Here is a 24,348-nt window from a genome sequence, read left to right on the forward strand (position 1 = left end):
TTCCTTTTATATTGGTTGTAATTTACTAACTCGATTTGTTGAAATTTCTTTATTTGTTTTTTTTCTTTTAATTTTTTCTTTGGTTTGATGTATTTCGGGCAATTTATATCGGTTTTTTGGCTTCATATCCGAGTTTTAATATGGAGATTTTGAAAAATTTTCGGAGCACAAAATTGTGTTTGTACGATATTAAATTCCACAGTCAACCTTAAAACTTGTAACAAAACTGCTCGTATCAGGGCGAAGCCCTGGAAAACTCTAGCGCTATTTAAGGTCTAATTTTTTTTTATATTGGTTGTAATTTACTAATTCGATTTGTTGAAATTTCTTTGTTTGTTTTTTTTTCTTTTAATTTTTTCTTTGGATTGATGTATTTCGGGCAAATTATATGGGTTTTTTGGCTTCATATCCGAGTTTTATTATGGAGAATTTGAAAAATTTTCAGAGCACAAAATTGTGTTTGTACGATATTAAATTCCACAGTCAACCTTAAAACTTGTAACAAAACTGCTCGTATCAGGGCGAAGCCCTGGAAAACTCTAGCGCTATTTAAGGTCTAATTTCCTTTTATATTGGTTGTAATTTACTAACTCAATTTGTTGAAACTTCTTTGTTTGTTTTTTTTCTTTTAATTTTTTCTTTGGATTGATGTATTTCGGGCAAATTATATTGGTTTTTTGGCTTCATATCCGAGTTTTATTATGGAGAATTTGAAAAATTTTCAGAGCACAAAATTGTGTTTGTACGATATTAAATTCCACAGTCAACCTTAAAACTTGTAACAAAACTGCTCGTATCAGGGCGAAGCCCTGGAAAACTCTAGCGCTATTTAAGGTCTAAATTTCTTTTTATATTGGTTGTAATTTACTAACTCGATTTGTTGAAATTTCTTTGTTTGTTTTTTTTTCTTTTAATTTTTTCTTTGGATTGATGTATTTCGGGCAAATTATATTGGTTTTTTGGCTTCATATCCGAGTTTTATTATGGAGAATTTGAAAAATTTTCAGAGCACAAAATTGTGTTTGTACGATATTAAATTCCACAGTCAACCTTAAAACTTGTAACAAAACTGCTCGTATCAGGGCGAAGCCCTGGAAAACTCTAGCGCTATTTAAGGTCTAATTTTCTTTTTATATTGGTTGTAATTTACTAACTCGATTTGTTGAAATTTCTTTGTTTTTTTTTCTTTTAATTTTTTCTTTGGTTTGATGTATTTCGGGCAATTTATATCGGTTTTTTGGCTTCATATCCGAGTTTTAATATGGAGATTTTGAAAAATTTTCAGAGCACAAAATTGTGTTTGTACGATATTAAATTCCACAGTCAAACTTAAAACTTGTAACAAAACTGCTCGTATCAGGGCGAAGCCCTGGAAAACTCTAGCGCTATTTAAGGTCTAATTTTCTTTTTATATTGGTTGTAATTTACTAACTCGATTTGTTGAAATTTCTTTGTTTGTTTTTTTTTCTTTTAATTTTTTCTTTGGCTTGATGTATTTCGGGCAAATTATATTGGTTTTTTGGCTTCATATCCGAGTTTTATTATGGAGAATTTGAAAAATTTTCAGAGCACAAAATTGTGTTTGTACGATATTAAATTCCACAGTCAACCTTAAAACTTGTAACAAAACTGCTCGTATCAGGGCGAAGCCCTGGAAAACTCTAGCGCTATTTAAGGTCTAATTTTCTTTTTATATTGGTTGTAATTTACTAACTCGATTTGTTGAAATTTCTTTGTTTGTTTTTTTTTCTTTTAATTTTTTCTTTGGATTGATGTATTTCGGACAAATTATATTGGTTTTTTGGCTTCATATCCGGGTTTTAATATGGAGATTTTGAAAAATTTTCAGAGCACAAAATTGTGTTTGTACGATATTAAATTCCACAGTCAAACTTAAAACTTGTAACAAAACTGCTCGTATCAGGGCGAAGCCCTGGAAATTTCTAGCGCTATTTTTTAAGGTCTATGGAGTAGTTTTCGACATGAAAAAAAGGGGACTTCAAAAGAAATGAAAAAAATTCAAAACGTTTTAAATTTTAGGATTTGTTTTTTGAAAAGCATCCCCCTGGCGCTCTCTAAAGAAGCAAAAGATACATTTTGCATTTTCCAAGGTATTCATCAGAACAAAGGGCATTATTAGTCGCAAATCAATTCGGAATGATTTCTAGGACGGACTAAATCTGCACTAACGGGTTAATAGCACGACATATCGCGCTAGCTTTACGAAAAACGATCACAAGTTGAGCTCAAAATGACAGTAGTAAGATCCACAAGTGATCCTTAGGAAAGGCCTAATTTAGTGAGGGCTGCCATCACCGCCTATGGTCTTTAAGGGAGGCATCAAAAGTTTTAACTACCAAAAAATGCCTTTCGCCAGTCTTTTAATAGCTTGGTGCATAGATTCGAATTTTAGTTCCTAAATTTTATTGGGGCGCACCTCTTGAAGATATATCCATAATCACATCAAAATGCTGGTTCCCTGGGTGTTTTTAATGTTGAAATCCAAAAGTTTTTTGTTTATCTCGATTCTGACTTTTAAAAAAAGGATTAGAAACAGCGGCTCGACTAGGAATACTGGGATAGTAATAGCAAGGTTAACATTAAACCAGTTTAGTTTGATTACTGCGAGGAGTAGACTTTTTCATAACCTGATTCATGTGGACTCATTTTCTGGAATTTTCTGTTCGCAACTATTTTAGCGCCGCAGATATATGTTGTGCTTGTTGGAATATTGATTACCTGCTCAATTTCAAATTTTCTCAATATTTTGATTGTAATTTACCAACTCAATTTGTTGAAATTTATTTGTTTAATTTTTTTCTTATAATTTTTTCATTGGTTTGATGTGTTTCGGGCAAAATATATCGGTTTTTTGCTTCATATCCGAGTTTTATTATGGAAAATTTGAAAAATTTTCAGAGCACAAAATTGTGTTTGTACGATGTTAAATTCCTCAGTCAACCTTAAAATTTGTAACAAAACTGCTCGTATCAGGGCGAAGCCCTGGAAAACTCGACATAAAAAAAATTGATGAGGATTTCAAAAGAAATGAAAAAAAAATTAAAACTTTTTATTTTTTAGGATTTCTTTTTTTGGGAAAACATCCCTTGGGGCTCTTTAAAGAAGCAAAAGATACAGTTTGAATTTGCAAGGTATTCATTAGAACAAAAAGCATTATTAACCTCAAGTCAAATAGGAATGATTTCTAGGACGGACTAAATCTGCACTAACGGGTTAATAGCACGACATATAGCGCTAGCTTTACGAAAAACGATCACAAGTTGAGCTCAGAATGACAGTAGTAAGATCCACAAGTGATCCTTAGGGTAGGCCTAATTTAGTGAGGGCTGCCATCACCGCCTATGGTCTTTAAGGGAGGCATCAAAAGTTTTGGCTGCCAAAAAATGCCTTTCGCCAGTCTTTTAATAGCTTGGTGCATAGATTCGAATTTTGGAATCCTAAATTTTTTGGGGCGCACCTCTTAAGGATATATCCATAATCACCTCAAAATGCTGGTTCGTTGGGTATTTTTAATGTTGAAATCCTAAAATTCAGGTTTTAAAAAAATCATTAGAAACAGCGGCTCGACTAGGAATACTGGGAGAATAATACCATGTTAACATTAAACCAGTTTAGTTTGACTACTGCGAGGAGTAGACTTTTTCATAACTTGATTTATGTGGACTCAATTTTTTTCGATTTTTCTGTTCGCAACTATTTTAGCGCCGCAGACATATGTTGTGCTTAATGGAATTTTGAATACCTGCTCAAGTTCGAAATTTTCTTTTTATATTGGTTGTAATTTACCAACTCGAATTGCTGAAACTTCTTTGTTTTTTTTTTCTTTAATTTTACTTTGGTTTGATGTGTTTCGGGCTATTTATATCGGTTTTTGGCTTCATATCCGAGTTTTTTTATGGGGATTTTGAAAAATTTTCAGAGCACAAAATTGTGTTAGTACGATATTAAATTCCACAGTCAACCTTAAAATTTGTAACAAAACTGCTCGTATCAGGGCGAAGCGCTGTATAGTTTGACATGAAAAATTTCATGAGGATTTCAAAAAAAATGAAAAAAATTTCAAAACGTTTTAGTTTTTCGGATTTGTTTTTGAAAAGCATCCTCCTTGGGCTCTTTAAAGAAGCAAAAGATACATTTTACATTTTGCAAGGTATTTATAAGAACAAAGGGCATTTTTAGTCTCAAATCAATTAGGAATGATTTCTAGGACGGACTAAATCTGCACTAACGGGTTAATAGCACGACATATTGCGCTAGATTTACGAAAAACGATCACAAGTTGAGCTCAAAATGACAGTAGTAAGATCCACAAGTGATCCTTAGGGTAGGCCTAATTTATTGAGGGCTGCCATCACCGCCTATGATCTTTAAGGTAGGCATCAAAGGTTTTGGCTGCCAAAAAATGTCTTTCGCCTGTCTTTTAGTAGCATGGTGCATAGATTCGATTTTTGGAATCCTAAATTTTTTGGGGCGCACTGCTTAAGGATATATCCATGAGCATCTCAAGTGCTGGTTCTCTGGGTGTTTTTAAATTGAAGTCCTATAATTTTCATGTTTATCTCGATTCTGGTTTTAAAAAATGATTAGAATCAGCGGCTCGACTAGGAATACTGGGGGAATAATAGCAATCTTAATCTTTAACCAGTTTAGTTTGGCTACTGTGAGGAGTAGACTTTTTCATAACTTGATTTCTGTGGACTCATTTTCTGTTATTTTCTGTTCGCAACTGTTTTAGCGCCGCAGATATATGTTGTGCATGTTGGAATTGTGAATACCTGCTCAAGTTCGAAATTTTCTTATTATATTGGTTGTAATTTACCAACTCGATTTGTTGAAATTTCTTTGTTTGTTTTTTTTTTTCTTTTAATTTTTTCTTTCGTTTGATATGTTCGGGCAAATTATATCGTTTTCTTGGCTTCATATTGCGTCGTTTGATGAGCGAAGAAGTTTTGTTGTGTGTATAATTGGAGGATGAGGGTGTTTAAGAAATTTATTCTTTAGCTTTTTAACTTTGTTTCAGTTTATGTTTGCTTTTAATCAAATTCAGAAGTTTCGGCCTGTATTAAGTCGGCTTATTCGCCGCAGATTGCGTCTTTCGACGAGCAGAAACAATTTTGTGTGTGTTTTGAGGTTGAAGGGATTGAATAATTTTTTTTAGTCTAATTTATTTTTTAATTTGTTCTTCTTTTTTTGTTTTTTTTTTCTAAGCATTCAAGATGTCTCCCTAATGACCTCATTCTTTTCATTGATGAGCGGAAAATTTTTTGCGTTTGTGCCTGTTTTGAGGGGAACTGGAGTAATAGAATTTTATAAGTTTTTATTGACTTCTCTATTGATGCTAATTTTTTTAACTTTCAATTCTAAGCAGATTCTTATTAAAAAACAAACTTTTTTTATTTTTCAAAGATCTTGTCTTTTTTTTACAATTTCGTTTTTTATTCTAAACGATTGTCTTGTTTTTAATTGGAAGTGTTGTGACCCTCAGCTTGTGAACTGTGTTCAATTTCATGAAGATGATTGTGAAAGAGTTAGAGCAAAAGGTTTGGCTTTGTTTCAATGAATTTTTTGTGGTCGATCTAAAAATCTGCCATCAGGATCAATAACTGAAAATATGGTTTCTGCTCGATTACTTTCATGCAATTGTGGGAAAAATACTAAAAGAAACCTGAAAAACGTTTTTTCAATGTATTTGAAAATCTTTTATAAGTTGTATTTGACCGCAAAAAAACTATCTGGAAATTTACTATTGTCGGATACAATTTCTAGCTGCGTATTTTTTGCTTTTTGTTTTCTGTAGTAATGACTTCAGTTTAGATGTTACCAGCAAATACAAACCATATGGAAGTCTCTGTTCAGTTAAAAATTGTCTATTCAATTGATTTATAAATGAAGGCAACGTCCTACTAGAAACAAGTAGAACGGTAACTGAAATCTTTCCTACTAGAAACAAAAACACAGAGAACACCCAGCAAGGAAACAGTTTTGACAATCAGAAGTTTCCGCATGGGTTTTTCTAGATAATGTTTAAGAAAAAATTGTCTATAGCAGAAACAATTGAGCGATTTTAAAATATTATAATTGAGAGCAATTTTTTTCCGATGCCGCGGGATTCGTTTCCGAACTTTATAACGCTGATCCCACATACTCTAACGTGCTGCGTGCTGCCATAGAAATTTAACAACAGTTTAAATGATCACGTGTGAATACTTTATATTTGTTTGTGGGTGGTAATACTTTCTGTTCTGTTTAATTGTCTATCATTTTTCTTTCAGTAAAAGATCACTTTTGCTAGATTTGGAAAGATTTTGCTTCTATAAAAATAGTTCTTCAGTTAAAAAATTAGTCACTAAAACTTTTAATTATAGTAACTCGGTCTTTTTTTTACTGCCATTCAGTTTCATTTTATTTTATAATCATGAAGAACACTTTTGCTGTTCTGTTTAATTGTCTATCATTTTTCTATCAATTATAAAAACTTTCAGTTAAAGATCACTTTTGCTAGATTTGGAAAGATTTTGCTTCTATAAAAATAGTTCTTCAGTTAAAAAATTAGTCACTAAAACTTTTAATTATAGTAACTCGGTCTTTTTTTTACTGCCATTCAGTTTCACTTTATTTTATAATCATGAAGAACACTTCAGACTGGTTGACACTTTACTTGCATAGAATTCACTGGGAAAACGGTGATTTTATAGTTTTGAGTCTTAACCAGACTCTTTAAAGTTTAGTGTTGAGAAATCCTAATGACGTATGTTACCTCTTTTCAGTGTCCTTCTCAAACAACTCGGACTTTTTGCACCTGATTATTTGACTTATTTGCTGTTTGATAATTTTTCCCCCAATTGTGGAAAAACTCTGAAGTGATCCCCTACCCAAACCTGAAAAAGACCATAATACTTCCACATTGTACAAACTTAATTCACTACTGTACCCCGCAGTCAAGGTGTTAGAGCGGCTCATTCAACCCTTTTCAAGATAGCAACTCCTTTTCAAGATAGCAAACAATTATTTCAATCTGAAGAAAAAAAGTCGAATTTGAAAGGTTTTTTCTTTTGATTGACCAATTCATCCATTCTCAACGAAGCAAATATTTTTGAAATGTTAGCCAGCAAGCTAGAAGTGGGTCTTCTAAAAGTAGTCTTGGTACCCAAACAACAACTCGAATTTCAAATGGATCTCATCGGCAGTGACTGACTTGAGGAAGTTCAGAATTTGGTAAAAAGAAATCTCAGTAAGAAAAAATGTGTATCATGTAAAACGTGAAAATGTCCCAGCCAATTATGTACTGGATTTGTAATACGGTGATAATAATATTACTAATGATACACAGGTTGTTCTTAATTTGAAAATTTTTACTGTTAAGTATTTGTTCAATTTTAGTTGTGAGAAAGGGTTGCTATAGATAAAGATTCAGAGAAAGAAAGAATTTTTTGAAATTCTGTTTTGATGAAACTGTCTTCAGATCATAATTTAATTTTCTTTCTTAATTGGTTTTAGTAATTTAAAATATATTTAACTTTACTTTGACACAATTAAGCTGTGAAGAAACATCAGTTTGGTTTTCAATATTTTCTGGTTGAGTTGTGCACATACTACCAAACCCAATGAGATGAAAAAACTTTTCGATACATCGACAAGACTACTTATGACAGTTGTAGAACCTGTAAGATCCGATAAACAACAAGAAACAATTTGAAGTTAAGGAAATCGAGAACAATATTTCTACTAAAGAGTCCTATACCTTTACAAAGATCTTCAGTTTATATTGACTAAAAATTTTATCTCTCATAGCATTCAAGTAGAACTTAAAAAGTTTTCTATTAATTTTTAAAGGCTCATGTGAAGTGACTTTAAATAACAAAGATTTTGTTAAACTAGCAACGGCGGGAGAATTCAATGGTTTGTATTAAGTTGCTTTCCGAGGTTTTGAATATGCTGAATGCCGCCGGATGATTTCAAAAAACGAGGTGAATTGTGTTGAAACCAAAAGTTTGTGATGATTGGCTCTGTTGGAGTAAAATAAGTTCAACAAGAAAACAATGTTCCGGTTTCCTCAAATACTGCTGCGGTTTCAATAAATTTGCCTACTGTTTGAATGATTTTTAGCGGTCCAGTGTTTTAGCCGTTTTTTGAGGAAACCGAAACAGCAGAGAAAATCAGATAAAAGTTATAATGTTGCGGATTCTGCAAGTCTGATTTTGGCCAGTTGATAAAGTTGAGTGAAACCCTTAATTTGCTTATATCAATAATTCGTTTTTTGCGAAACGCAGCGGATCTCTCAAAGGGTGCGCAGTTTTTCTCTGTGTAGTCAGTTTATATCATTTGACTTCATTTCAGACTGACCTACTTCGCTGCGATGTGCTCGTTTTGCGTCTCAATGCCGTTGTTTCGCATCTGGACCATTTACTTTACCAAAGTTTTGCCAGCAATTATATTTTTTGCTCTGGCTTTCGAAAAAACAAAAAACCCATACCAACAGTTTTCAACAAAAGTTTTCAATGCAACAATGAAGATTTTGATGTCGTCAAAACGTTTCAAAAAGTTTTTGTTAGTCTGCAATCAAGTTTATTGATTTCTGAAGGTTTTAAACCTGCCATTTGGGTCCAATTTTTGTGTCTAATTTGGACGTGCTTTGAATTTCAATAAAATTCAATAAGCTAGCGTAAAATATTTATTTACGCTGACTAGTCTTCGAGAAACGCCAATCAAAATCTTTTTGAGGGTAACTTCCCAAATGGCATAATTAGCAAATGGCATTAAAAAAAATGTCCCAAATGGCACAAATTTCAAGTTTTCATTGTAGTTCAAACGTTTTCTATCAATTTTTTATTTCTAACGTTTTGACAGGAAAGAAAACATGTGAAAAACTTTTGGAATTCATTGCATCCTAGCAAATGTAAAGTGACAATTTTGTCATGAAAACTGACCACAAGAAGCTTATTAGTAAGAGCAAGCTTATGCTTTTCGCTTTTGATAATAAAATCTGCTATTTTTTCAAGATAAAATGTCAATCAACGTTTGAATTGACAATTTGACTAACTTTCCCACCTGGTTCACGAAAAAGTTTTTCTCGATTTTTCTAATGCAGCTGCTGCATGAAATTTATGCCATTTAAGAAGTTTTTTTTATTTTTATGCCATTTGGGAAATTTTTCTTTTTTATGCCATTTGGGAATTATGCCATTTGATACATAATCTTTTTGAGATAGCCATTCGATCTCCTTATCTCCGTTACAAAGTTAAACTATTAGGCCTAGTAGATGATATAGCATGTGATTGTAAAATTGTATCTTTTTGTATACCAAAAAAGCTACCGAGACAAGTCAAAAAGCAGTCGGAACATTCAGAGTTGTTTTCCTGCAAAGACCAATCTTCTTGGCTCACTGAGTTGCTAGCAAATTTTATTTTCTGAGCTCTTGGAACAAATCTCAAATTAACGAAAAATATATGAGACAGCACAAAGCCGGAGTTGCTTGCAGCTTTCTGCTGTATGAAGTAATTGGTCAAGCGAGCATTTCAAAAGTTCAACTTGCAGAATGACGACAATCAACAGTTTACGACAACTCTTTCAAATGTTCATTCTTGAAAGCTTCAACTTTCTTTTTCAGATGGATGTTTTTATTTTGACATAAGTTCTGACCTGGCCGTAAATTGGATTAATTCACATCGTTTTTTGTTCCAATTTAATTTTCACCTGCAATTTTGCGGCTTTATCTATTTTATGCAATAAATAAAAATTACTTTTCAATTTTTGATATTTAAACGGTTGTTTTAAGCAAATATTGGACAGTTTCTTAGCAAGTACCAGCTATGACCACTGCGAAATTGTTTAAGCTTTTCCTTCTTCTGTCTTTGTTCCAAATTTTGGGGGCTACTTTTGTCTGGCCCTGCCCAAAAATCCAACTTTCTTACAGGTCGGCCAAACTCATCAGTAGAACTTTGAGTTTCGGACATTATTTCAACTCCTGCTTGAGATCACAATCTGAAAACTTCGTCTATGTCTTTTGTGAGCAGGAGACCCTCTGTGGGACTGACATTTCACCTCACACAAATCCTCAAATGGTGCAAGGTACTTATTTTCGCTGACATCCAAACAGCTATGTAATGTCGAAAAACTCTTTTAAGCTTTCTCCTTCCAACTCGATTTTTGAAAACTTTGTCAACGTTTGATTTCTTTTGCTGTTTGCATGATTTTTTGAAGATTTTGGATATAAGAGTCTAAACAATTGTTTTGCTAGGAGAAGAGACCCCTTGCCTTGTTGCCACCAAGGGGGGTTCCAATGGTGACCTCTGCAATGACCTCGAGTACAATCTGAAGATGCAGTCTGACCGGAATGAGTGTGGGGGCGTGGACTGTGGGATGGCCAGGTGTGTTGACAGACTGGGCTACTTCGAGTGTGTTCTCCCCAATGGCACAGCTTTGAGAGACGAACAGTGCGGTCAGTTTTGAACAGAACTCAATCTGCGATTTTTGCATCCACTCACATTGTTTCCAATACCCGGGTCGAGGTCCCGCTAAAAAACCGCTCAAAATTTGAACGGTTTGAGCGGTTTTCCAGCAAGATTTGAACGGTTGAGCGGTTTGAGTGATTTTTTTCTTTAACAAAATCTATTAAACCGCTCAAATCCTGCTTTCAAAAACCGTTCAAAAGCTGCTAGGTTCTTGTTCATTATAAACTATTCACAAACCGCCGCAAGAAATTAGATATATATATTCGTTTTAGAAATTATAAGTTCAACGGTTGGACGGTTTTGCAATGTGAAAAAGGGGACCTACGTCACAGCAATTGAGGAGAAGCCAACGAGACTCTGCATGGATCAATCGACTCAACGTTTTAACCAAGAAGGTTTGACTTTTTGTATAATATTTTAACCAATTTATGGAAAAGTAACAATTTTGACCTTTTTGCGAGGATTTCGACCAAAAATTATGCGCACTGCTGCCTGATAAGTTGAGTTCTTCTGGATTGAATTCCTCGGGTGTGAGACATGGGAAGTAGCAAACCGCTACCCCTTAATGCCACAAAGTAATTGAAGCTATATTCTCTTTCAGATCACAGTGGTTCAAGCTGCTGGCAAGAAACTATCTCATCCAAGTAAGTTTTCAAGGCAGAAATAGTAAAATAGCAAAAAGTATACGCATAGAAAATTTTGAGCCCAAAAATTTTTATTAGGTTTCGTGCGAATTGGATGGCGCTCAAACGAAAATTGCGTATGATGATTAAATCAGAATTTATCAGAGTTATTACAGTATTTTGTTGGGCAAAATTCAAGCCTAAACACAAGTTACCTTCTGACTTCGATTTTTTTTTTTCATGGAGGCAAACACTTTTTTCTTGTGGCTTTTTGGATCAAAATGTTTTCTTAGTTTCTGTAGGAATACTAGACAAATAAGTCTCATAGGATGCATTTAAATTATATATATATATATATATATATATATATATATATATATATATATATATATATATATTGATCCGATTGATTCTGAGTATTTGTCGTTCAAGTCCCATGAATTGCCAAATTCCAGAAAAGACATTTCCAAAAATTTTCTTGTGGGTTTGAAAATTGCCAGAACAAAAAATAGCCTTACAATTGCCTGATTTTTCTAGCCGGAATTTTTGCTAAAGAAATTGGCACCTAAAGCCATTTTTCAATTGCTCTGCTGCACGTAAATGACTAACGTAATGATTGCTTGAAAAACTTATTGCTTGATTTTTTACAATCACTTTTTTGTTTGCACGGCATTAAGTTTTGCAAATATGTAATTAGTACGTGGATGGCAGTTGAAATCAGCTTTTCAGGTTTTAAATAAGTGTAATTGTTCTTGGGTTCTGTCAAAGAACTTTTGTAAGTAGAGGTTCAGGTGCTACAACCAACCTTGCACGTCTTGAGTTAAACAGCTTTTGGCCCATATAAAAAATTTTACTCTCAAACTAAAGGAACAATCACATTCTCCTATTACGCAAATTTTATCATTCAGCCAACATGTTTATAATTTTAACTTTGTCTAAAAAAATTTCAGATAACTTTCGGAGAAAGTTACGGAACGTTTGAGCTTGGGTGTTTTTTCTTTAGAAAAAAGTTGACTTTTCAACTGGCAAATTTTGACATTTTTTTTTTAAAAAGTCGAAAGTATTGTTATTCTGAGCTCAAATTTCAAAAAAAAAATTACCTGTGATCTTTTGTTGTAAAGTTAAGAGGGTTTGAAGATTGCCAATTTGACCATATGGAAAAATTGACGCGCAATATATTATATGTATTGATGCGTTAGCGGAGATTTCATCTGTCTTAGAAATAGTTCAATTTGAAAACACGCACTTTTTTGGTCGAAACAATATGTATTTTTGTAAAATATTTTATAAAAACTAAATTATCTTATATTATGTTAAATGATATTGTTTTACTTCATTATTTTTTATTAAATCATATTATCTTCGATATAAAATTTAACTTGATACTTCACATTGCGTTTGGTAGGATCATTTTCAAAAATCTCAAAATTTTTTTTAGAATTTTGTTTTTTGATGGGAACAATTTTTTATAGGTTTAAAAAGCCGTCGGAACAATCAGTGCTTCGCCTTGATACGGGCAGTCTTTTTCAAATTTAAATCAACGAACTATCCTTCTGATTAAATTTATATTAGATTATTTACTTGGTCCCTACTTTTCATTGCAAAAGAGGCCCCAAATAATCTCTGTTGATGGCAACTAGTGCTAATTAAATAAATAAGTACGTTTGTGACCTGTGGCGTACGTGGAAATTTTTTTTCGGGGAGTGGGGTGCTTTTTCGAAAACAAAAGTTTGAAATTTTCGTCGACCTTTTGTTAGGTTGAACAATTTATTTTCCGAGCTCTCCGAAAAACTATGCAGACCCTATTTTGTTCAGATAGTGTCCCTGCAGTACCCAGGCTAAAACACGCTAAGCATGTCGTTTTGAATCAGTCCTTTTTAAAAACATTCAACCAAAAATTGCGTTTTTTCGGCGCCCGTTCCCCACTTAATGGCGCCTAGTTACACTATATATTATCTTAACTTTTGATTTAGTTATACTATAAAGCTTTGAATTTCATTTAATTTCACAAATTTCTCTTAATTGATCAAAAAATACGCCGAAACTACCAAGTTAATTGATGAGAAAGTTATAACAAAAGAAGCCTCTTAAACAGCTCAATGAAGTTCTATAAAACGTTTAAAGTCTGTATAAGAGAGTATATTTTTGGTTGATAGCCAAAAACGGTCATTTTTTTGTTCATAAAAGCATAACTTTTCTAGAACTTTGTTAGTCTGTATAAGTTGCTTCCTTTGATATAAATTTCTTATCAATCGATTTAGTATTTTTAGCATAATTCTTACAACTTCTTTATAGATGCATTATGATAATTCCGGTGAATTTCAAAGCAACTTTTTTTCTTGTTTTTTTGTCCAATCCTAACCCAATTTGAGAAAAACATGTTTGAAACTTCAAAATTTGTTCGTTTTGTCCGGATAATTCATATCAGCATTTTACACCAAAGTTTTTCAAATTTTGGTTGATTTTTTGTTTCTCTCTGGAAAATCATCTAATGAATTATTGTGTTGTTTGATGTTTGGTTTATTTGTATCCTGAATGCTTTGATCATAATATATTAGCAATAGAAGAGGAAAGAAAGCGAAATCAATACCATTTTTGCTCTAAAAATTGGGCAAAAACCATGTCTTTGGTTGTTTTAATTTTTTTAAAATTTTTTCCACGCAAAGTTAGAATTGGTCTACTGATATATATTATTGAAAAATTATAAATAAAACTCGGATTGAAATTTTTGCTGTTTACTCTTTTAGCCCAAAAAAAATATTCCGCTTTTGAAAAAAGTTGTTTTTGAAGTTTCATTTAGCGCTTCCTTGGCCTGGAAAGTATTTTTTTTTTAAACCAGAAAAAGGAAAAAAAAATGACAAAAAAGACATTTTTTTAATTTTTGGTTTTCGTTTTGAGAAAACTGTAGCCGAATGTAACTAATTAACTAGTTTTATAAGTTTTTTTTCTTCTCACCGCACCACGCGAAAAACAAAACAAGTTTTTACAAAGAAAACTGATTGTTTTTTTTTTAGTTTTTCTTTAATGCATATTTATAAAAACTCAGTTGTTATGAAAATGATTTATTTTGTGCGTGTTGGTTTAAGTTATGTCGGCCCCATTTGGGATCAAAATCTGACAAACGTTGTGGATGGCGACTACAGTTCGGGCATTCATACCGTGAGGATGTTTGGGATGTCGAGGGGACTGACAACAATCGAGTACTCCACGTTCGCCACTCCGAATGTGTTTTCCCAGTTCGGACCTGCAGTCACTGATTGGTATGTACCCTGTGAGTTAGATTTGACAGACTGGTCCCCAATCACTTCTCTCATCGTGGTCTACAACCCTCAACTGAAGTTCATTGTCGGGGTATATTTTGTGACAGCAGAAAACCCGTGAGTTCCCGGGTCGAGGTCCGCGACCAATATTTTTCGACTTTGTCGAAAAGTTAATTTCCCGACCAAAAATCTATAGTCTGGACAGGGCTTGAAGTCGCGGGCAAACTCTGGAAATACCGCATTTTGGTCGCAATGGTCAAAAAATTAGTCCCGGTCGTCGAAAAAATAGTCGCGGCGAGTAGTAAGTAGAACAAGCTTAAACCCCCCCCCCCCCGGGGCGGGTGAGTCAGGGATGGGGTGAGAGGGAGAGTAAAATTATGTTTATTATACGTCCGACCCGTTGCACTAGGGGTTTACTACCATTCATTTCCAGCTGGTAGAAATGCCCATGCAGAGTTTGTAACGCAAACTCGTATTTGCATGACACTGGTACAAATGCATGTACTCATATAAGTCGTTTGTTTCAATTTGGTCACAAAACTGAAATCTATATTTCCGACTTTCCCAATCGTCTTGAAAAGCTTAATTCAAATTACACTGTTAAGTATGTGTTGATTTTGCGCTTGACAAGAAACTTGAATACGTCCGGACTAACCAATTTCTTTGCCTACAAATTTCACCAAATATTTGAAAAAATCATTTATAATTTAAACAACTTGAAAATTTTTTAATACTATGTTGCTCATGTCTGTTTTGAATTTTCGTTTTGGTCATCAAAAAGTTCTCTTATTGTCTTCTTCTGGTAATTCAATCGGTCGAAAAAGTTTCGAGATCATTCTAGAACGCTTTCTGAGTATTTTTGTCTCAGCTGAAAAATCGTTTGAAATTTTTGAAATCTTTCGAAAATCAACGTTCAGAATGAGCTTTAGAAATTCTAACGTTGGCGATTGCATGGCAAAAATTTTTGATGTTTTCAGAAATGATAAATTAAGGGTATCATTAGTACCAACAATTCTAAGCAAAAGAACATTGAAAAATTTTGTCCACCCACCCCTCAAAAAATCCAAAGTTTTTTTCTAAAAAAATTGGTAATATCGGTACCATTAATTCTAAATGAAAGAACACTGAGAAAAGTAACAATTTTGGACTTTATCTTCTCAAAAAATGTTATTTTCTCAAATGTTATCTCAAATTAAAAGTTAAACCAGTATCATCAATTCTAAGAATTAGAAGATTGAAAAAAAATGGTTTTGTTCCCCACTCTTCAAAAAATCTACATTTTTCAAAAAGTTATGTTCTTATTTTTCGCAAAAATGATCCCAATTTAAAGGTGACATCAGTATCATCAAATCTACGAAATAGAACAATGAAAAAAAAACAATTTCGGCTTCCTTTTCCTCAAAAAAATATAAAAGTTTCAAACTAAAATTTTACTTTTGATTTAATAGAATTTATCCCAAATAAAAGGTAACATCAGTATCATCAATTATAAGTTATTCAACATTGAAAAAAGAATCAATTTCGGGCCTCATCTTCTCAAAAAAATCCAAAGTTTTAAAAAGGAATAAAATGTTTGATTCTTTCAAAAACGATCCCAAACTAAAAGTAATATCAGTGCCATAAACTCTAAGTAAAAGAACAATGAAAAAGTTTCCTATTTGCGGTATCATTTTATTTTAAATTTTATCGTAAAACAGTTATCAGAAAATGTCTTTTTCATAGTTTTTTTTGACTTTTTTCTCCTTTTTTTCTACTTAAAAAAAGAGTTTGTCGGGACAGTGGGAAGTAGCAATTACAAAATTGTCGTACTCAACAATTTTTTAAAAATGTAGTCGATGCTTCTATCGTTTTTGCTATATACGATCGGAAAAAGAACTTAGAACCAAAAACCATGGAACAACTCAATTACAGGTTTCAGTGTAAATACCTCATTAAAACTGTTTTTTTTTTCCGAGGATTGATAGTATCAGTGACGCTGTCAATGTCAATATTTCAAAAAATTGACAGTCAAAATAAAACCATTTCTACAAAACTTGATGCGGGAAAAAATATAGAAAAACAAAAAAACGGTACGAATCAAAAGCTTACACATAGTTTTTACAGCCACATCATCTGATCTGTGTCAGATACCCGTTCTATCAACTGGAATGCGGTACTTGCTGAGATCAATTGGAACCACACTACTCGTCGGGTATCTTTCAAACTCATACGTTTTTGTTTCCTCAAATTTTGTCGATAATGGTTTTGTTGATGACACATAATCACAATTACTACGTTCCTTCACAAAAAGGCATCGTGTTAAAATGAACACGTTGACGTCTATGGCGACTACCGATTCAAAGTTTTTTTGGTCAACCGCAGTACCGAACACTTATACGGAACATTTTTTACAGTATGTAATTATAAATTTGGGAATTACATAGAAAATTGATACTTTTTAGTAGTGTTGGAACTGGCTTCTTGGAATGGTTAATTTTATCAAAAAACATCCTAGCAAAATTAGTACAGAAAATTCCACAAAAATTTGAAATTTGCTGAGTTGCTTGATGGTTTTTAGGTTCTAAATGAGCGGCTGTGAGACGTGATTGAACAATTGGATCCATCCAAATTTGGTTTTGATGAGAATGACTATGAATATACTTGTTTTTTTTTCTCGCAACCATTATCCAATGCCCTCCTGGTGCATGTTTGGATGTTTTGACTATTTGAAATGTATTGTTCTGAAACATTGGGATGAAGCTGATAAATTAATTACGGTGTATAATAGAGTTCTGATGTACACCCTGAATAATTCTTTGAGCCCGAAAACCGTGTTCAGGCATTCAAGCCAAAAACTGTTAGGCCAACTTCTGTCTTTATAAATTATATCTGAGAAGAACAAAATAAGAAGCCGTTGTCTTGGCGCCTTCAAGTTTCTCTTAAATGTTGCTCTTTTTGACCCTTTTTCGGAATTTGCTCATTTTCGGTATTTTGCCCTTTTTTTACGACAAAATATTTTGCTTAGCATTTTTTGGCAAAAGTTTTTGTCGTTTTTTGACGCACGCCACCCCCTCAATTTTTCATTTAATTGGCTCCAAAGGCGCCTTCAGAAATGTTAGTGTTGGTTAACACAAACTGAAGTCATAAAAAAATTCAAAAAAAAATATATCTTTTCATATATTTAACAAAATATTTATTCAGCGCAAAAACTAAAAATTTTCTGTGCTGCGTACGAGGCTACAAAAACTTTGTTTAGCAAGGGTTGGGGATGCCAGATGACGTCAGCAACGGAGCTGCCAGAAAACGAAAGAGCGGAGATCATGGCACCTAATGGATGTCAGTTGATCGGGCTGGGGGCGAAAGAGAGCATTATAACTCCAACCCGTGTGGCTCAGCTGAAGGCACTGTGGGGATGTAACTGAAGCCCGATTTAATCACTTTAAATGCGTGATAACAAATATCCATAATAATTCAAATCGGCAAACTAAAAGCTTTTTATGAGCTTTGTTAATATGCTATCATTTTTTGAGTTCTGTCCACTTACCATCACTTAGATGTTATAGAGGACCTCTGTCTAAGATTTTTGACGCATGTATTCCACCTTCAAAGTCGAGAAGCTGCAGTTTGCAAGTAAAAGAGAATCCCATTTAAATTGAGTACAAAGTCGGAATAAACTAGTAGTATTGTAATCCGCCGTGTGTCCTTAGGGGGGGGGGGGGTCTTTTCGACGGTAGGGGTCTTTGGGGTCCTACCAAAAGTAGGGTCCAAAAGGACCCATCTTTTTTAAAGACCTCAAAGTACCCTGCCCGAAATAAAAAGACCCCTCTCTTAGGACACCCGACAGACAAAATACTTTGGTATTTATTTTCGCGCGGTGGTTAAATTTAATCCCTTCCAAACTTTCCCACCACTAAATAAGTATGGGTATATCCGGCTGCGGTTTTCTCGCTTCTTTTTATCTAAAAGCTAATCCTTTTCGTTCATATAAATATGAGTTTACATAAAGTACCATTCAAATTTCCTTTTAAAAAATTTTGGTAACTATTGTTCGTTTCTCTTTCTTATTTTATTTTCAAACTTATTTCCAAGTCTCCCTTATTTTCGACTTGCACCATTTTGATTCTTTTAGCCTTACTATTAGCTTACTTTGGGAAACTAAATACGCAATCCTGCGCTCCTGCTTCAAGGGTAAGTTGCAATTACCAGTCTCTTTTGCGCCGGTCTATTTAACTTAAGACAATGTTTGTTGAATGTTTTATATTTACAAATGTACAGCCGTAATTCCAAGTGACAAGGCAATTTAGCCGACATTTTCAAGTGAAAAATTTTATTGATCAATTTTATCAAGTTTTCTCCTTTTTTTCTGACTAGAACGAACAGACGCTTCTGTTAGAATGAATGGATTATTGATAGGCGGAGGGTCTCTTGAACTGCTAGCTGCGCTTTCTTCTTGAAGCTCTTCCTCCGTATAGCTTTCTTGAAGAAAGCCTCAATCTGGGACCCGGAATTCCGGCGATTGCCAGCTTTCGCTGTTTTCGCTGCTATAAGTCGGGGTATTTGTCAACTGCGAGTTTGCCCACTCGCTTTCTTCCGCAATGGCCTCGAAGAACACATTTTCTTCTGTAGACCTGTGTCCAAAGGGCAATGTAGCTATCCCGTCAAATAGTAAGAACCGCTTACTATCGAAGGGTGAAAGGGCAATTCGGTTCTGCGCTATGGTTATGTTGGTATGGGCTTTCGATTTTTTTGAGTAGTTGTATATACGAAGGGTTTTTCCACTCAGTAATTGTTTCCCTGAACCTCTGGTGTGTAAGTTGCTGCTGGGAGTGTTGTACTACTCCTTTTGCACTCCTTTTGCTAGTTGAATCTAAATGAAGAACAAAGATTAGCCCATAAACATATTTTAGCTTTGTAAGCCCATAAAAATTCGCAAGCCCAGTTCTAGTATTAATAACGAAAACGGTTCCCAAATTTGAATATTTTGAAGACTCAATATCTAATAACATTCCAATTTTTTCAATTCCAAAAAGTTTAAATATCTTAATTCATTCCAAATCATAAAAATTCCAAATCGTGTCATTATCAAAAAATCATTCCATGTCAAAACTTTAAATTTGTTCACGTCAAAAGTTACAAAAGTGTGTTTGTGGTGAGTATTTGTTTAAAACATTTTAATTGATGAATGGTTCTTCATTTTAAGTTTTTAGATGAAGAATCAGAGCCTTTCAGGGCTAGTTATGTCTAATTAAATTGACAGGGATCAACAAAAGTTATTAATTTGGTCCCAACAAGATCCAAAACCCCAATGAAGGGAACCCTTAATGTAACGAAATGGAGGGGCTTGGAGAGGTGCTTTTTTTTCAATACTAACCTGCATATTTCAACCAGTAGAGCTTTGGTTTCAACGCGATGAATTCTGCAATGATTTTTCCCGCCGCCTCGTCCTTAAATTTCAATACAACCTTCTTATTCACATTGCTGAATAAGAAGTGATCGCTTGGGTAGTTGGAAAAATCGAAACTATCGGTCAGTTTTTGCAGATCTGCGTATACGTCTTCGGTTTTTATCGCATAAATAAACGAATCTGTGTCACTGTATAGCAGTTCAAGGTTCATGCTTGCTTTCATTTGCCGATAATGAAAGTAAAACATGAATCTTTTCGACAAATCCAAAATACTTGCACCAATTATCATGGGTTTGTCCCACAAAATACTCGTTACAGCAAAACAAACAGTAGCAACTTCCTCGTCGATTATCTGGAAGCTTTTCATCGTGCTCAAAGCTGTTTTTTGAAGCAATTCTCTTTCATTTCTAATAATTTCTAGTTTTTTGCGTCCTAGTTTTGTTTCCATAGTTTTACCGAATGCTGAATTTACGATGAGCTTGTAAAAGTTCTCTTCAAATTTGTTGCGCGCTGACATTCTCAATTGAGTGTTTAAATCGACAAAGGGCTCCATCCATCTACCTTGACGAAATTTTAAGACCTTAATCAATTTGGTAACTCTTAAGCCTAGTTCTATATAGAGTTTTAATGTAAGGTAGTGCAGAACGTAGCCTTCCTTTGGATCTAATGTTTGAACCAGTTTTGGTACCTTTGGTAGCGACGTGACCCCCATCTCCCCTAACATCTGTATTTGCTCGTTACTTAGTTTAACCGTGCCGATAACTTCACTTGAGGGGGCTAGCGGGTAGTCTGCAAAGTAATCTTGAAGTTCTTCAGGTATACTGAGATCCACTTCCAAAATGTATCCCCACTCAGATTTATCGTCGGTTTGCAAAATATATTCGAGACTTTCCTCAACTATTGAGAAATCTTTGATGGGAAGCGGACAGTGTTTCATAATACCCCCGTATAAATTGTTAGCGTCTATATTCAATAGATAGCTAGAGGGCTCTTCAGGATTGTAGTCTTCGAGGTATTTGTTGTTGGCTTTAAAAAAAAGGCGTGCATATATCGATGACATCTCTCCCCGTATCATTTTTTGAACCATGTTCAAATGCTCCCTTTCAGTAAGTAACTTGAGGTCTGCATTGCAGACTTTTAAGAATGCATCGCCCGAGAGGTTACTAGCCGTGAAGTAGCATGCACAATCTAATCCGTACGTTTCGTAACAAACTTCACGAAAGGCTTCGAATACTGAAGCGAGTAGTAGTACGTCCGTTGCTAGGTATACATCATGGTACTCGCCTAGTGATGCGCATTTCATTTCGGCGAAAACTTTAATGGCATGGTTGTACTGACTTTTCGAAACACTTATTTCCCCTCCCTGTAAAGTGTTGCTCCACATTTTTCTAGGTGGCAGTCGGGTTTCTCGAAACTTTTCAAAACTACTAAAGTATGAATACGGGTAGAAACCTTTTTGTTTTAGCAATGCTATCTGTTCTGATGAGTAACCAAGTTCTTCAAAGTAATTTTCCAGTAGGAAAAATTTTTCTTCCGGCAAGTATTCGACAAGTTTTGAAAGGGGGGACAGCATGAATTTATAGGATTTCATACACTTTTTTGAGTTTTCCGTTTTTATCGGTGTATGATTTGATATAGACCGACATAGTGAGTGATATATACTTTTCCTCAGTGGAAGGGATCACTGAGTAAGTGTTTTCGGGTTTACTGTTTGAGAGCGCTTTTATAATGAAATGCAGATCATAGTTTGACAAGTTATGCGCTATTACGGGTATATAGTTCGCCGTTTTTCGATTGATATTGCATTCGTTATGCGCCCACCCCAAGAACTTGTTGGTATAGTGACAGTGATCAAGTACAACTTGGTCATTGTCAGCAAATTCTGTTTCACATATCCAACAAGTGTGCGCTTCTTCACGCGTGCAACTTGGTGTGCCAGTGAACGTGTAATATTTTCGTTTTTCGAGGTATATTTGTTTCGCCAAAGATTCGAGCGAGGCGATCAATTCCTTCATAACATTTTCTCCTCTCTTCAGTTCAAACTTTAAAACTTCACGCTTCCCCAATTCAACAACGGCCAGAGCGTAACCGCATGGTTGATGAATCTCTAGTGTTTGGGTGCTAGATTTTTCGGGGTCGGGTTGCGGTCCGTATACGGGTAGTAGTAGCGATTCCAGGTCAAAGTAAATAACTCTCGGTACATACCAGCGGGCAGTTAATTTTTTGAAACGATGAGTGTCCTTTCCCGGTTTTGGCATAGTGATTACCACTCCCTCGTCTTGGTAGCACATTTCCTGGTGCCTTTGTAGTGTATCGATGGATGAACATGTATGGAAGCATTTGCGGCAAATTTGGTTTCGGTTTCGGTGTAGTTTTCCACGCACATATTCCACAACCCTCATCAAATCAGTGATCAGCACATAGTGATGAGTCTGTCCGTTGCTGAGTAGTAGTAGGTCAACACATAGATCACTTGAGTATTTGCTGGAAACTCTCAAAGGTAGCAATTCACCTTCTTTGTACCTAATGAAAACAAACAATTGAGTGCTCGGGTTTCTAGATGAACTTAATGTGTTATACATGATTAAACAAATGTTTTGTCAAAAAAAAAATCAATGCTCACCGGAATACATTGACTTGACAGTTGATAAGTTGTTCAAATCGGTCAATATCATATAGTCCCATTGGCATCTCGTACCAGCCTTCAATTTTCACAACATATTCTTGAGAGAGCTTGTAATTTTTCAGTTTGTTTCGATGTTGGTAGCTTTGGGCAGCAGGATAAAGAGCAGTTGTGGTCTCTGAATATCGATCATGGTACGCGGCCACAAAGCAGTATAGAAAGCACTTCTGATCGTTTCTCGTTTTAATGTTGGTGAAACTCTGTTTCACCGGTTTCAATGAATCGGGAAGGTCAATGTATGAGCCAGCACGGATAGGAAAAAATGCTGCAAAACTTACAGCCAGCTTTTCAATGTGCTCCACAATCCAACCGCTACCGTGAGAAGCGAACGTGTTGATGGCATTGACCATATGCTCAATCATTTCCAAATATGTCTCTTTCTCGATTCCATTGAAGAAGACATTGATCATCTTAGAATTCAGATATAACATTGTCTTCTCGTGGCGTAACTCCCCGTCAAAAGTTTCGTTTGTATCGCTCGAGAACTTTATCATACTCACGTCCACATGCAGTTGAAATTTACAGGGTCCTTCCTGCACTCTTTCGTCTATCAACGCATCAATTTTCTCTTTGTTTCGCATGATTACATTCATCAGATCCAATTCATCCTCCTTAACGCTCAACTCGTATCGTCTTAACTTTCCCCTAAACGCAGATTCAGTTGGAGCAGATGATGTTCCCACCTCATTTCCGGGAGTCCAAATGGGTAGTTGATGGTTTTTCGACATATGTTGCCGGAACTTCTCAACCGAGAGGAAAGATTGTATGACAGTAGATACAAAGACTATCAGTTGAGACGTTGTGAGCTAGCTCGACATGCTCCCTAGCTTCTGCCAGCGAGCTGAAGGATTCTCGACATTCGTCACATTTAGTTGGTGGCGGTGGGGCTGCGAATATCTTATGGATATTTTGTTCATGTCGTCTCAAGTTCCTTGGTGAACTAAAGACTTTCGAGCAGGTCGAACAAATGACTGGTGTCTGTTTTCCACTTGAGTTAGGCATTGTTGGTTCAAGATTGAGTGTTCAGAAATTTTTCAAGTTTTACCAAAGCTGATTTTGACAAAGCAAAAGCGAGAAGTGAAAAGTTTTTCAAAAACAAAATTTGGATCAAGACTCTATTAATTAAACTCAATTACGTGGGTGAAGCATAAAATCAACAGTGGCTTTGAAGTGGTTGTAGTTTTGGGGCTTTACATGGTTTTATGAAATGACTGTCAATTCGATAATGGGTAAATGACTCAACTGTATTAAACAGCATAAATACTTGTGGTTAGAGTAGCTGACAATTCCATGAAGGATCAACCCGGGAATGTTATTTCTTTTACCTAAAGTGTGTGAATGTTAACACCCACTGCTATTATCAACTTCCCTGTTTAGTCAACTTGACTAAATTTTGAAAATATATTTGAATTTTTTTGCCACGTTTTTTTGTTTCAACCAAAATGGTAAACCACCAATCAAGTCAAGCACGGAAGACCCACCAATCAAGTTAAGTCAAATATACCTGACAAAAATGATAAAGGGTAGTTGAGAATTTTGTTCATTTCTCAAATAAATTAGTATTCTATGACAAATTTCACATATAGTTCATCAAAAGATTGATGCAGGGCCGTTTGGTACAGTAGGCAATAACTACCCGGCAGTGCTATTTATTAGGAACCTCTGAAACGCTTGCCCCACTGTAATGTTGGGTCAAAAATTTGAGTTGTTTCATTTTTAGTACATACTCTTGTAGTGAAAAAAAAAAATTACAAAAAACTTTTTTGTCTCCAAATCCAATGAAACCTGGTCCAATCAATTTGTCGTGATTTATTGGACAGGGTTGTAACCCATGTTGAAAAATCTAGAAAAAAAACATATTTTGAATTTTTTAACCATTTTAACCTGAAAATGAGTATTATTAAACGTGAAATCTGTTATAGACATG

At 34.7% G+C, this 24,348-nt stretch overlaps 2 protein-coding genes across 4 annotated transcripts in view; one reads left to right on the forward strand and one right to left on the reverse strand.

Moving 5' to 3' along the window:
• LOC134846528 (jouberin-like) overlaps nt 1-24,348 on the reverse strand; it is a 439,624-nt gene that overhangs the window by 321,353 nt on the left and 93,923 nt on the right. The gene's annotated exons all lie outside the window — the stretch shown is intronic.
• Nucleotides 9,784-17,778, forward strand: LOC134846469 (uncharacterized). The gene is made up of 6 exons (XM_063863840.1): nt 9,784-10,089; nt 10,259-10,459; nt 10,745-10,867; nt 11,074-11,116; nt 14,182-14,472; nt 17,591-17,778. The coding sequence occupies exons 1-6, from the start codon at nt 9,831-9,833 to the stop codon at nt 17,754-17,756; spliced, it is 1,083 nt and encodes a 360-aa protein (XP_063719910.1). The 5' UTR covers nt 9,784-9,830; the 3' UTR covers nt 17,757-17,778.

The sequence above is a fragment of the Symsagittifera roscoffensis genome, chromosome 5, assembly GCF_963678635.1.
Source record: "Symsagittifera roscoffensis chromosome 5, txSymRosc1.1, whole genome shotgun sequence".
NCBI lineage: Eukaryota > Metazoa > Xenacoelomorpha > Acoela > Convolutidae > Symsagittifera > Symsagittifera roscoffensis.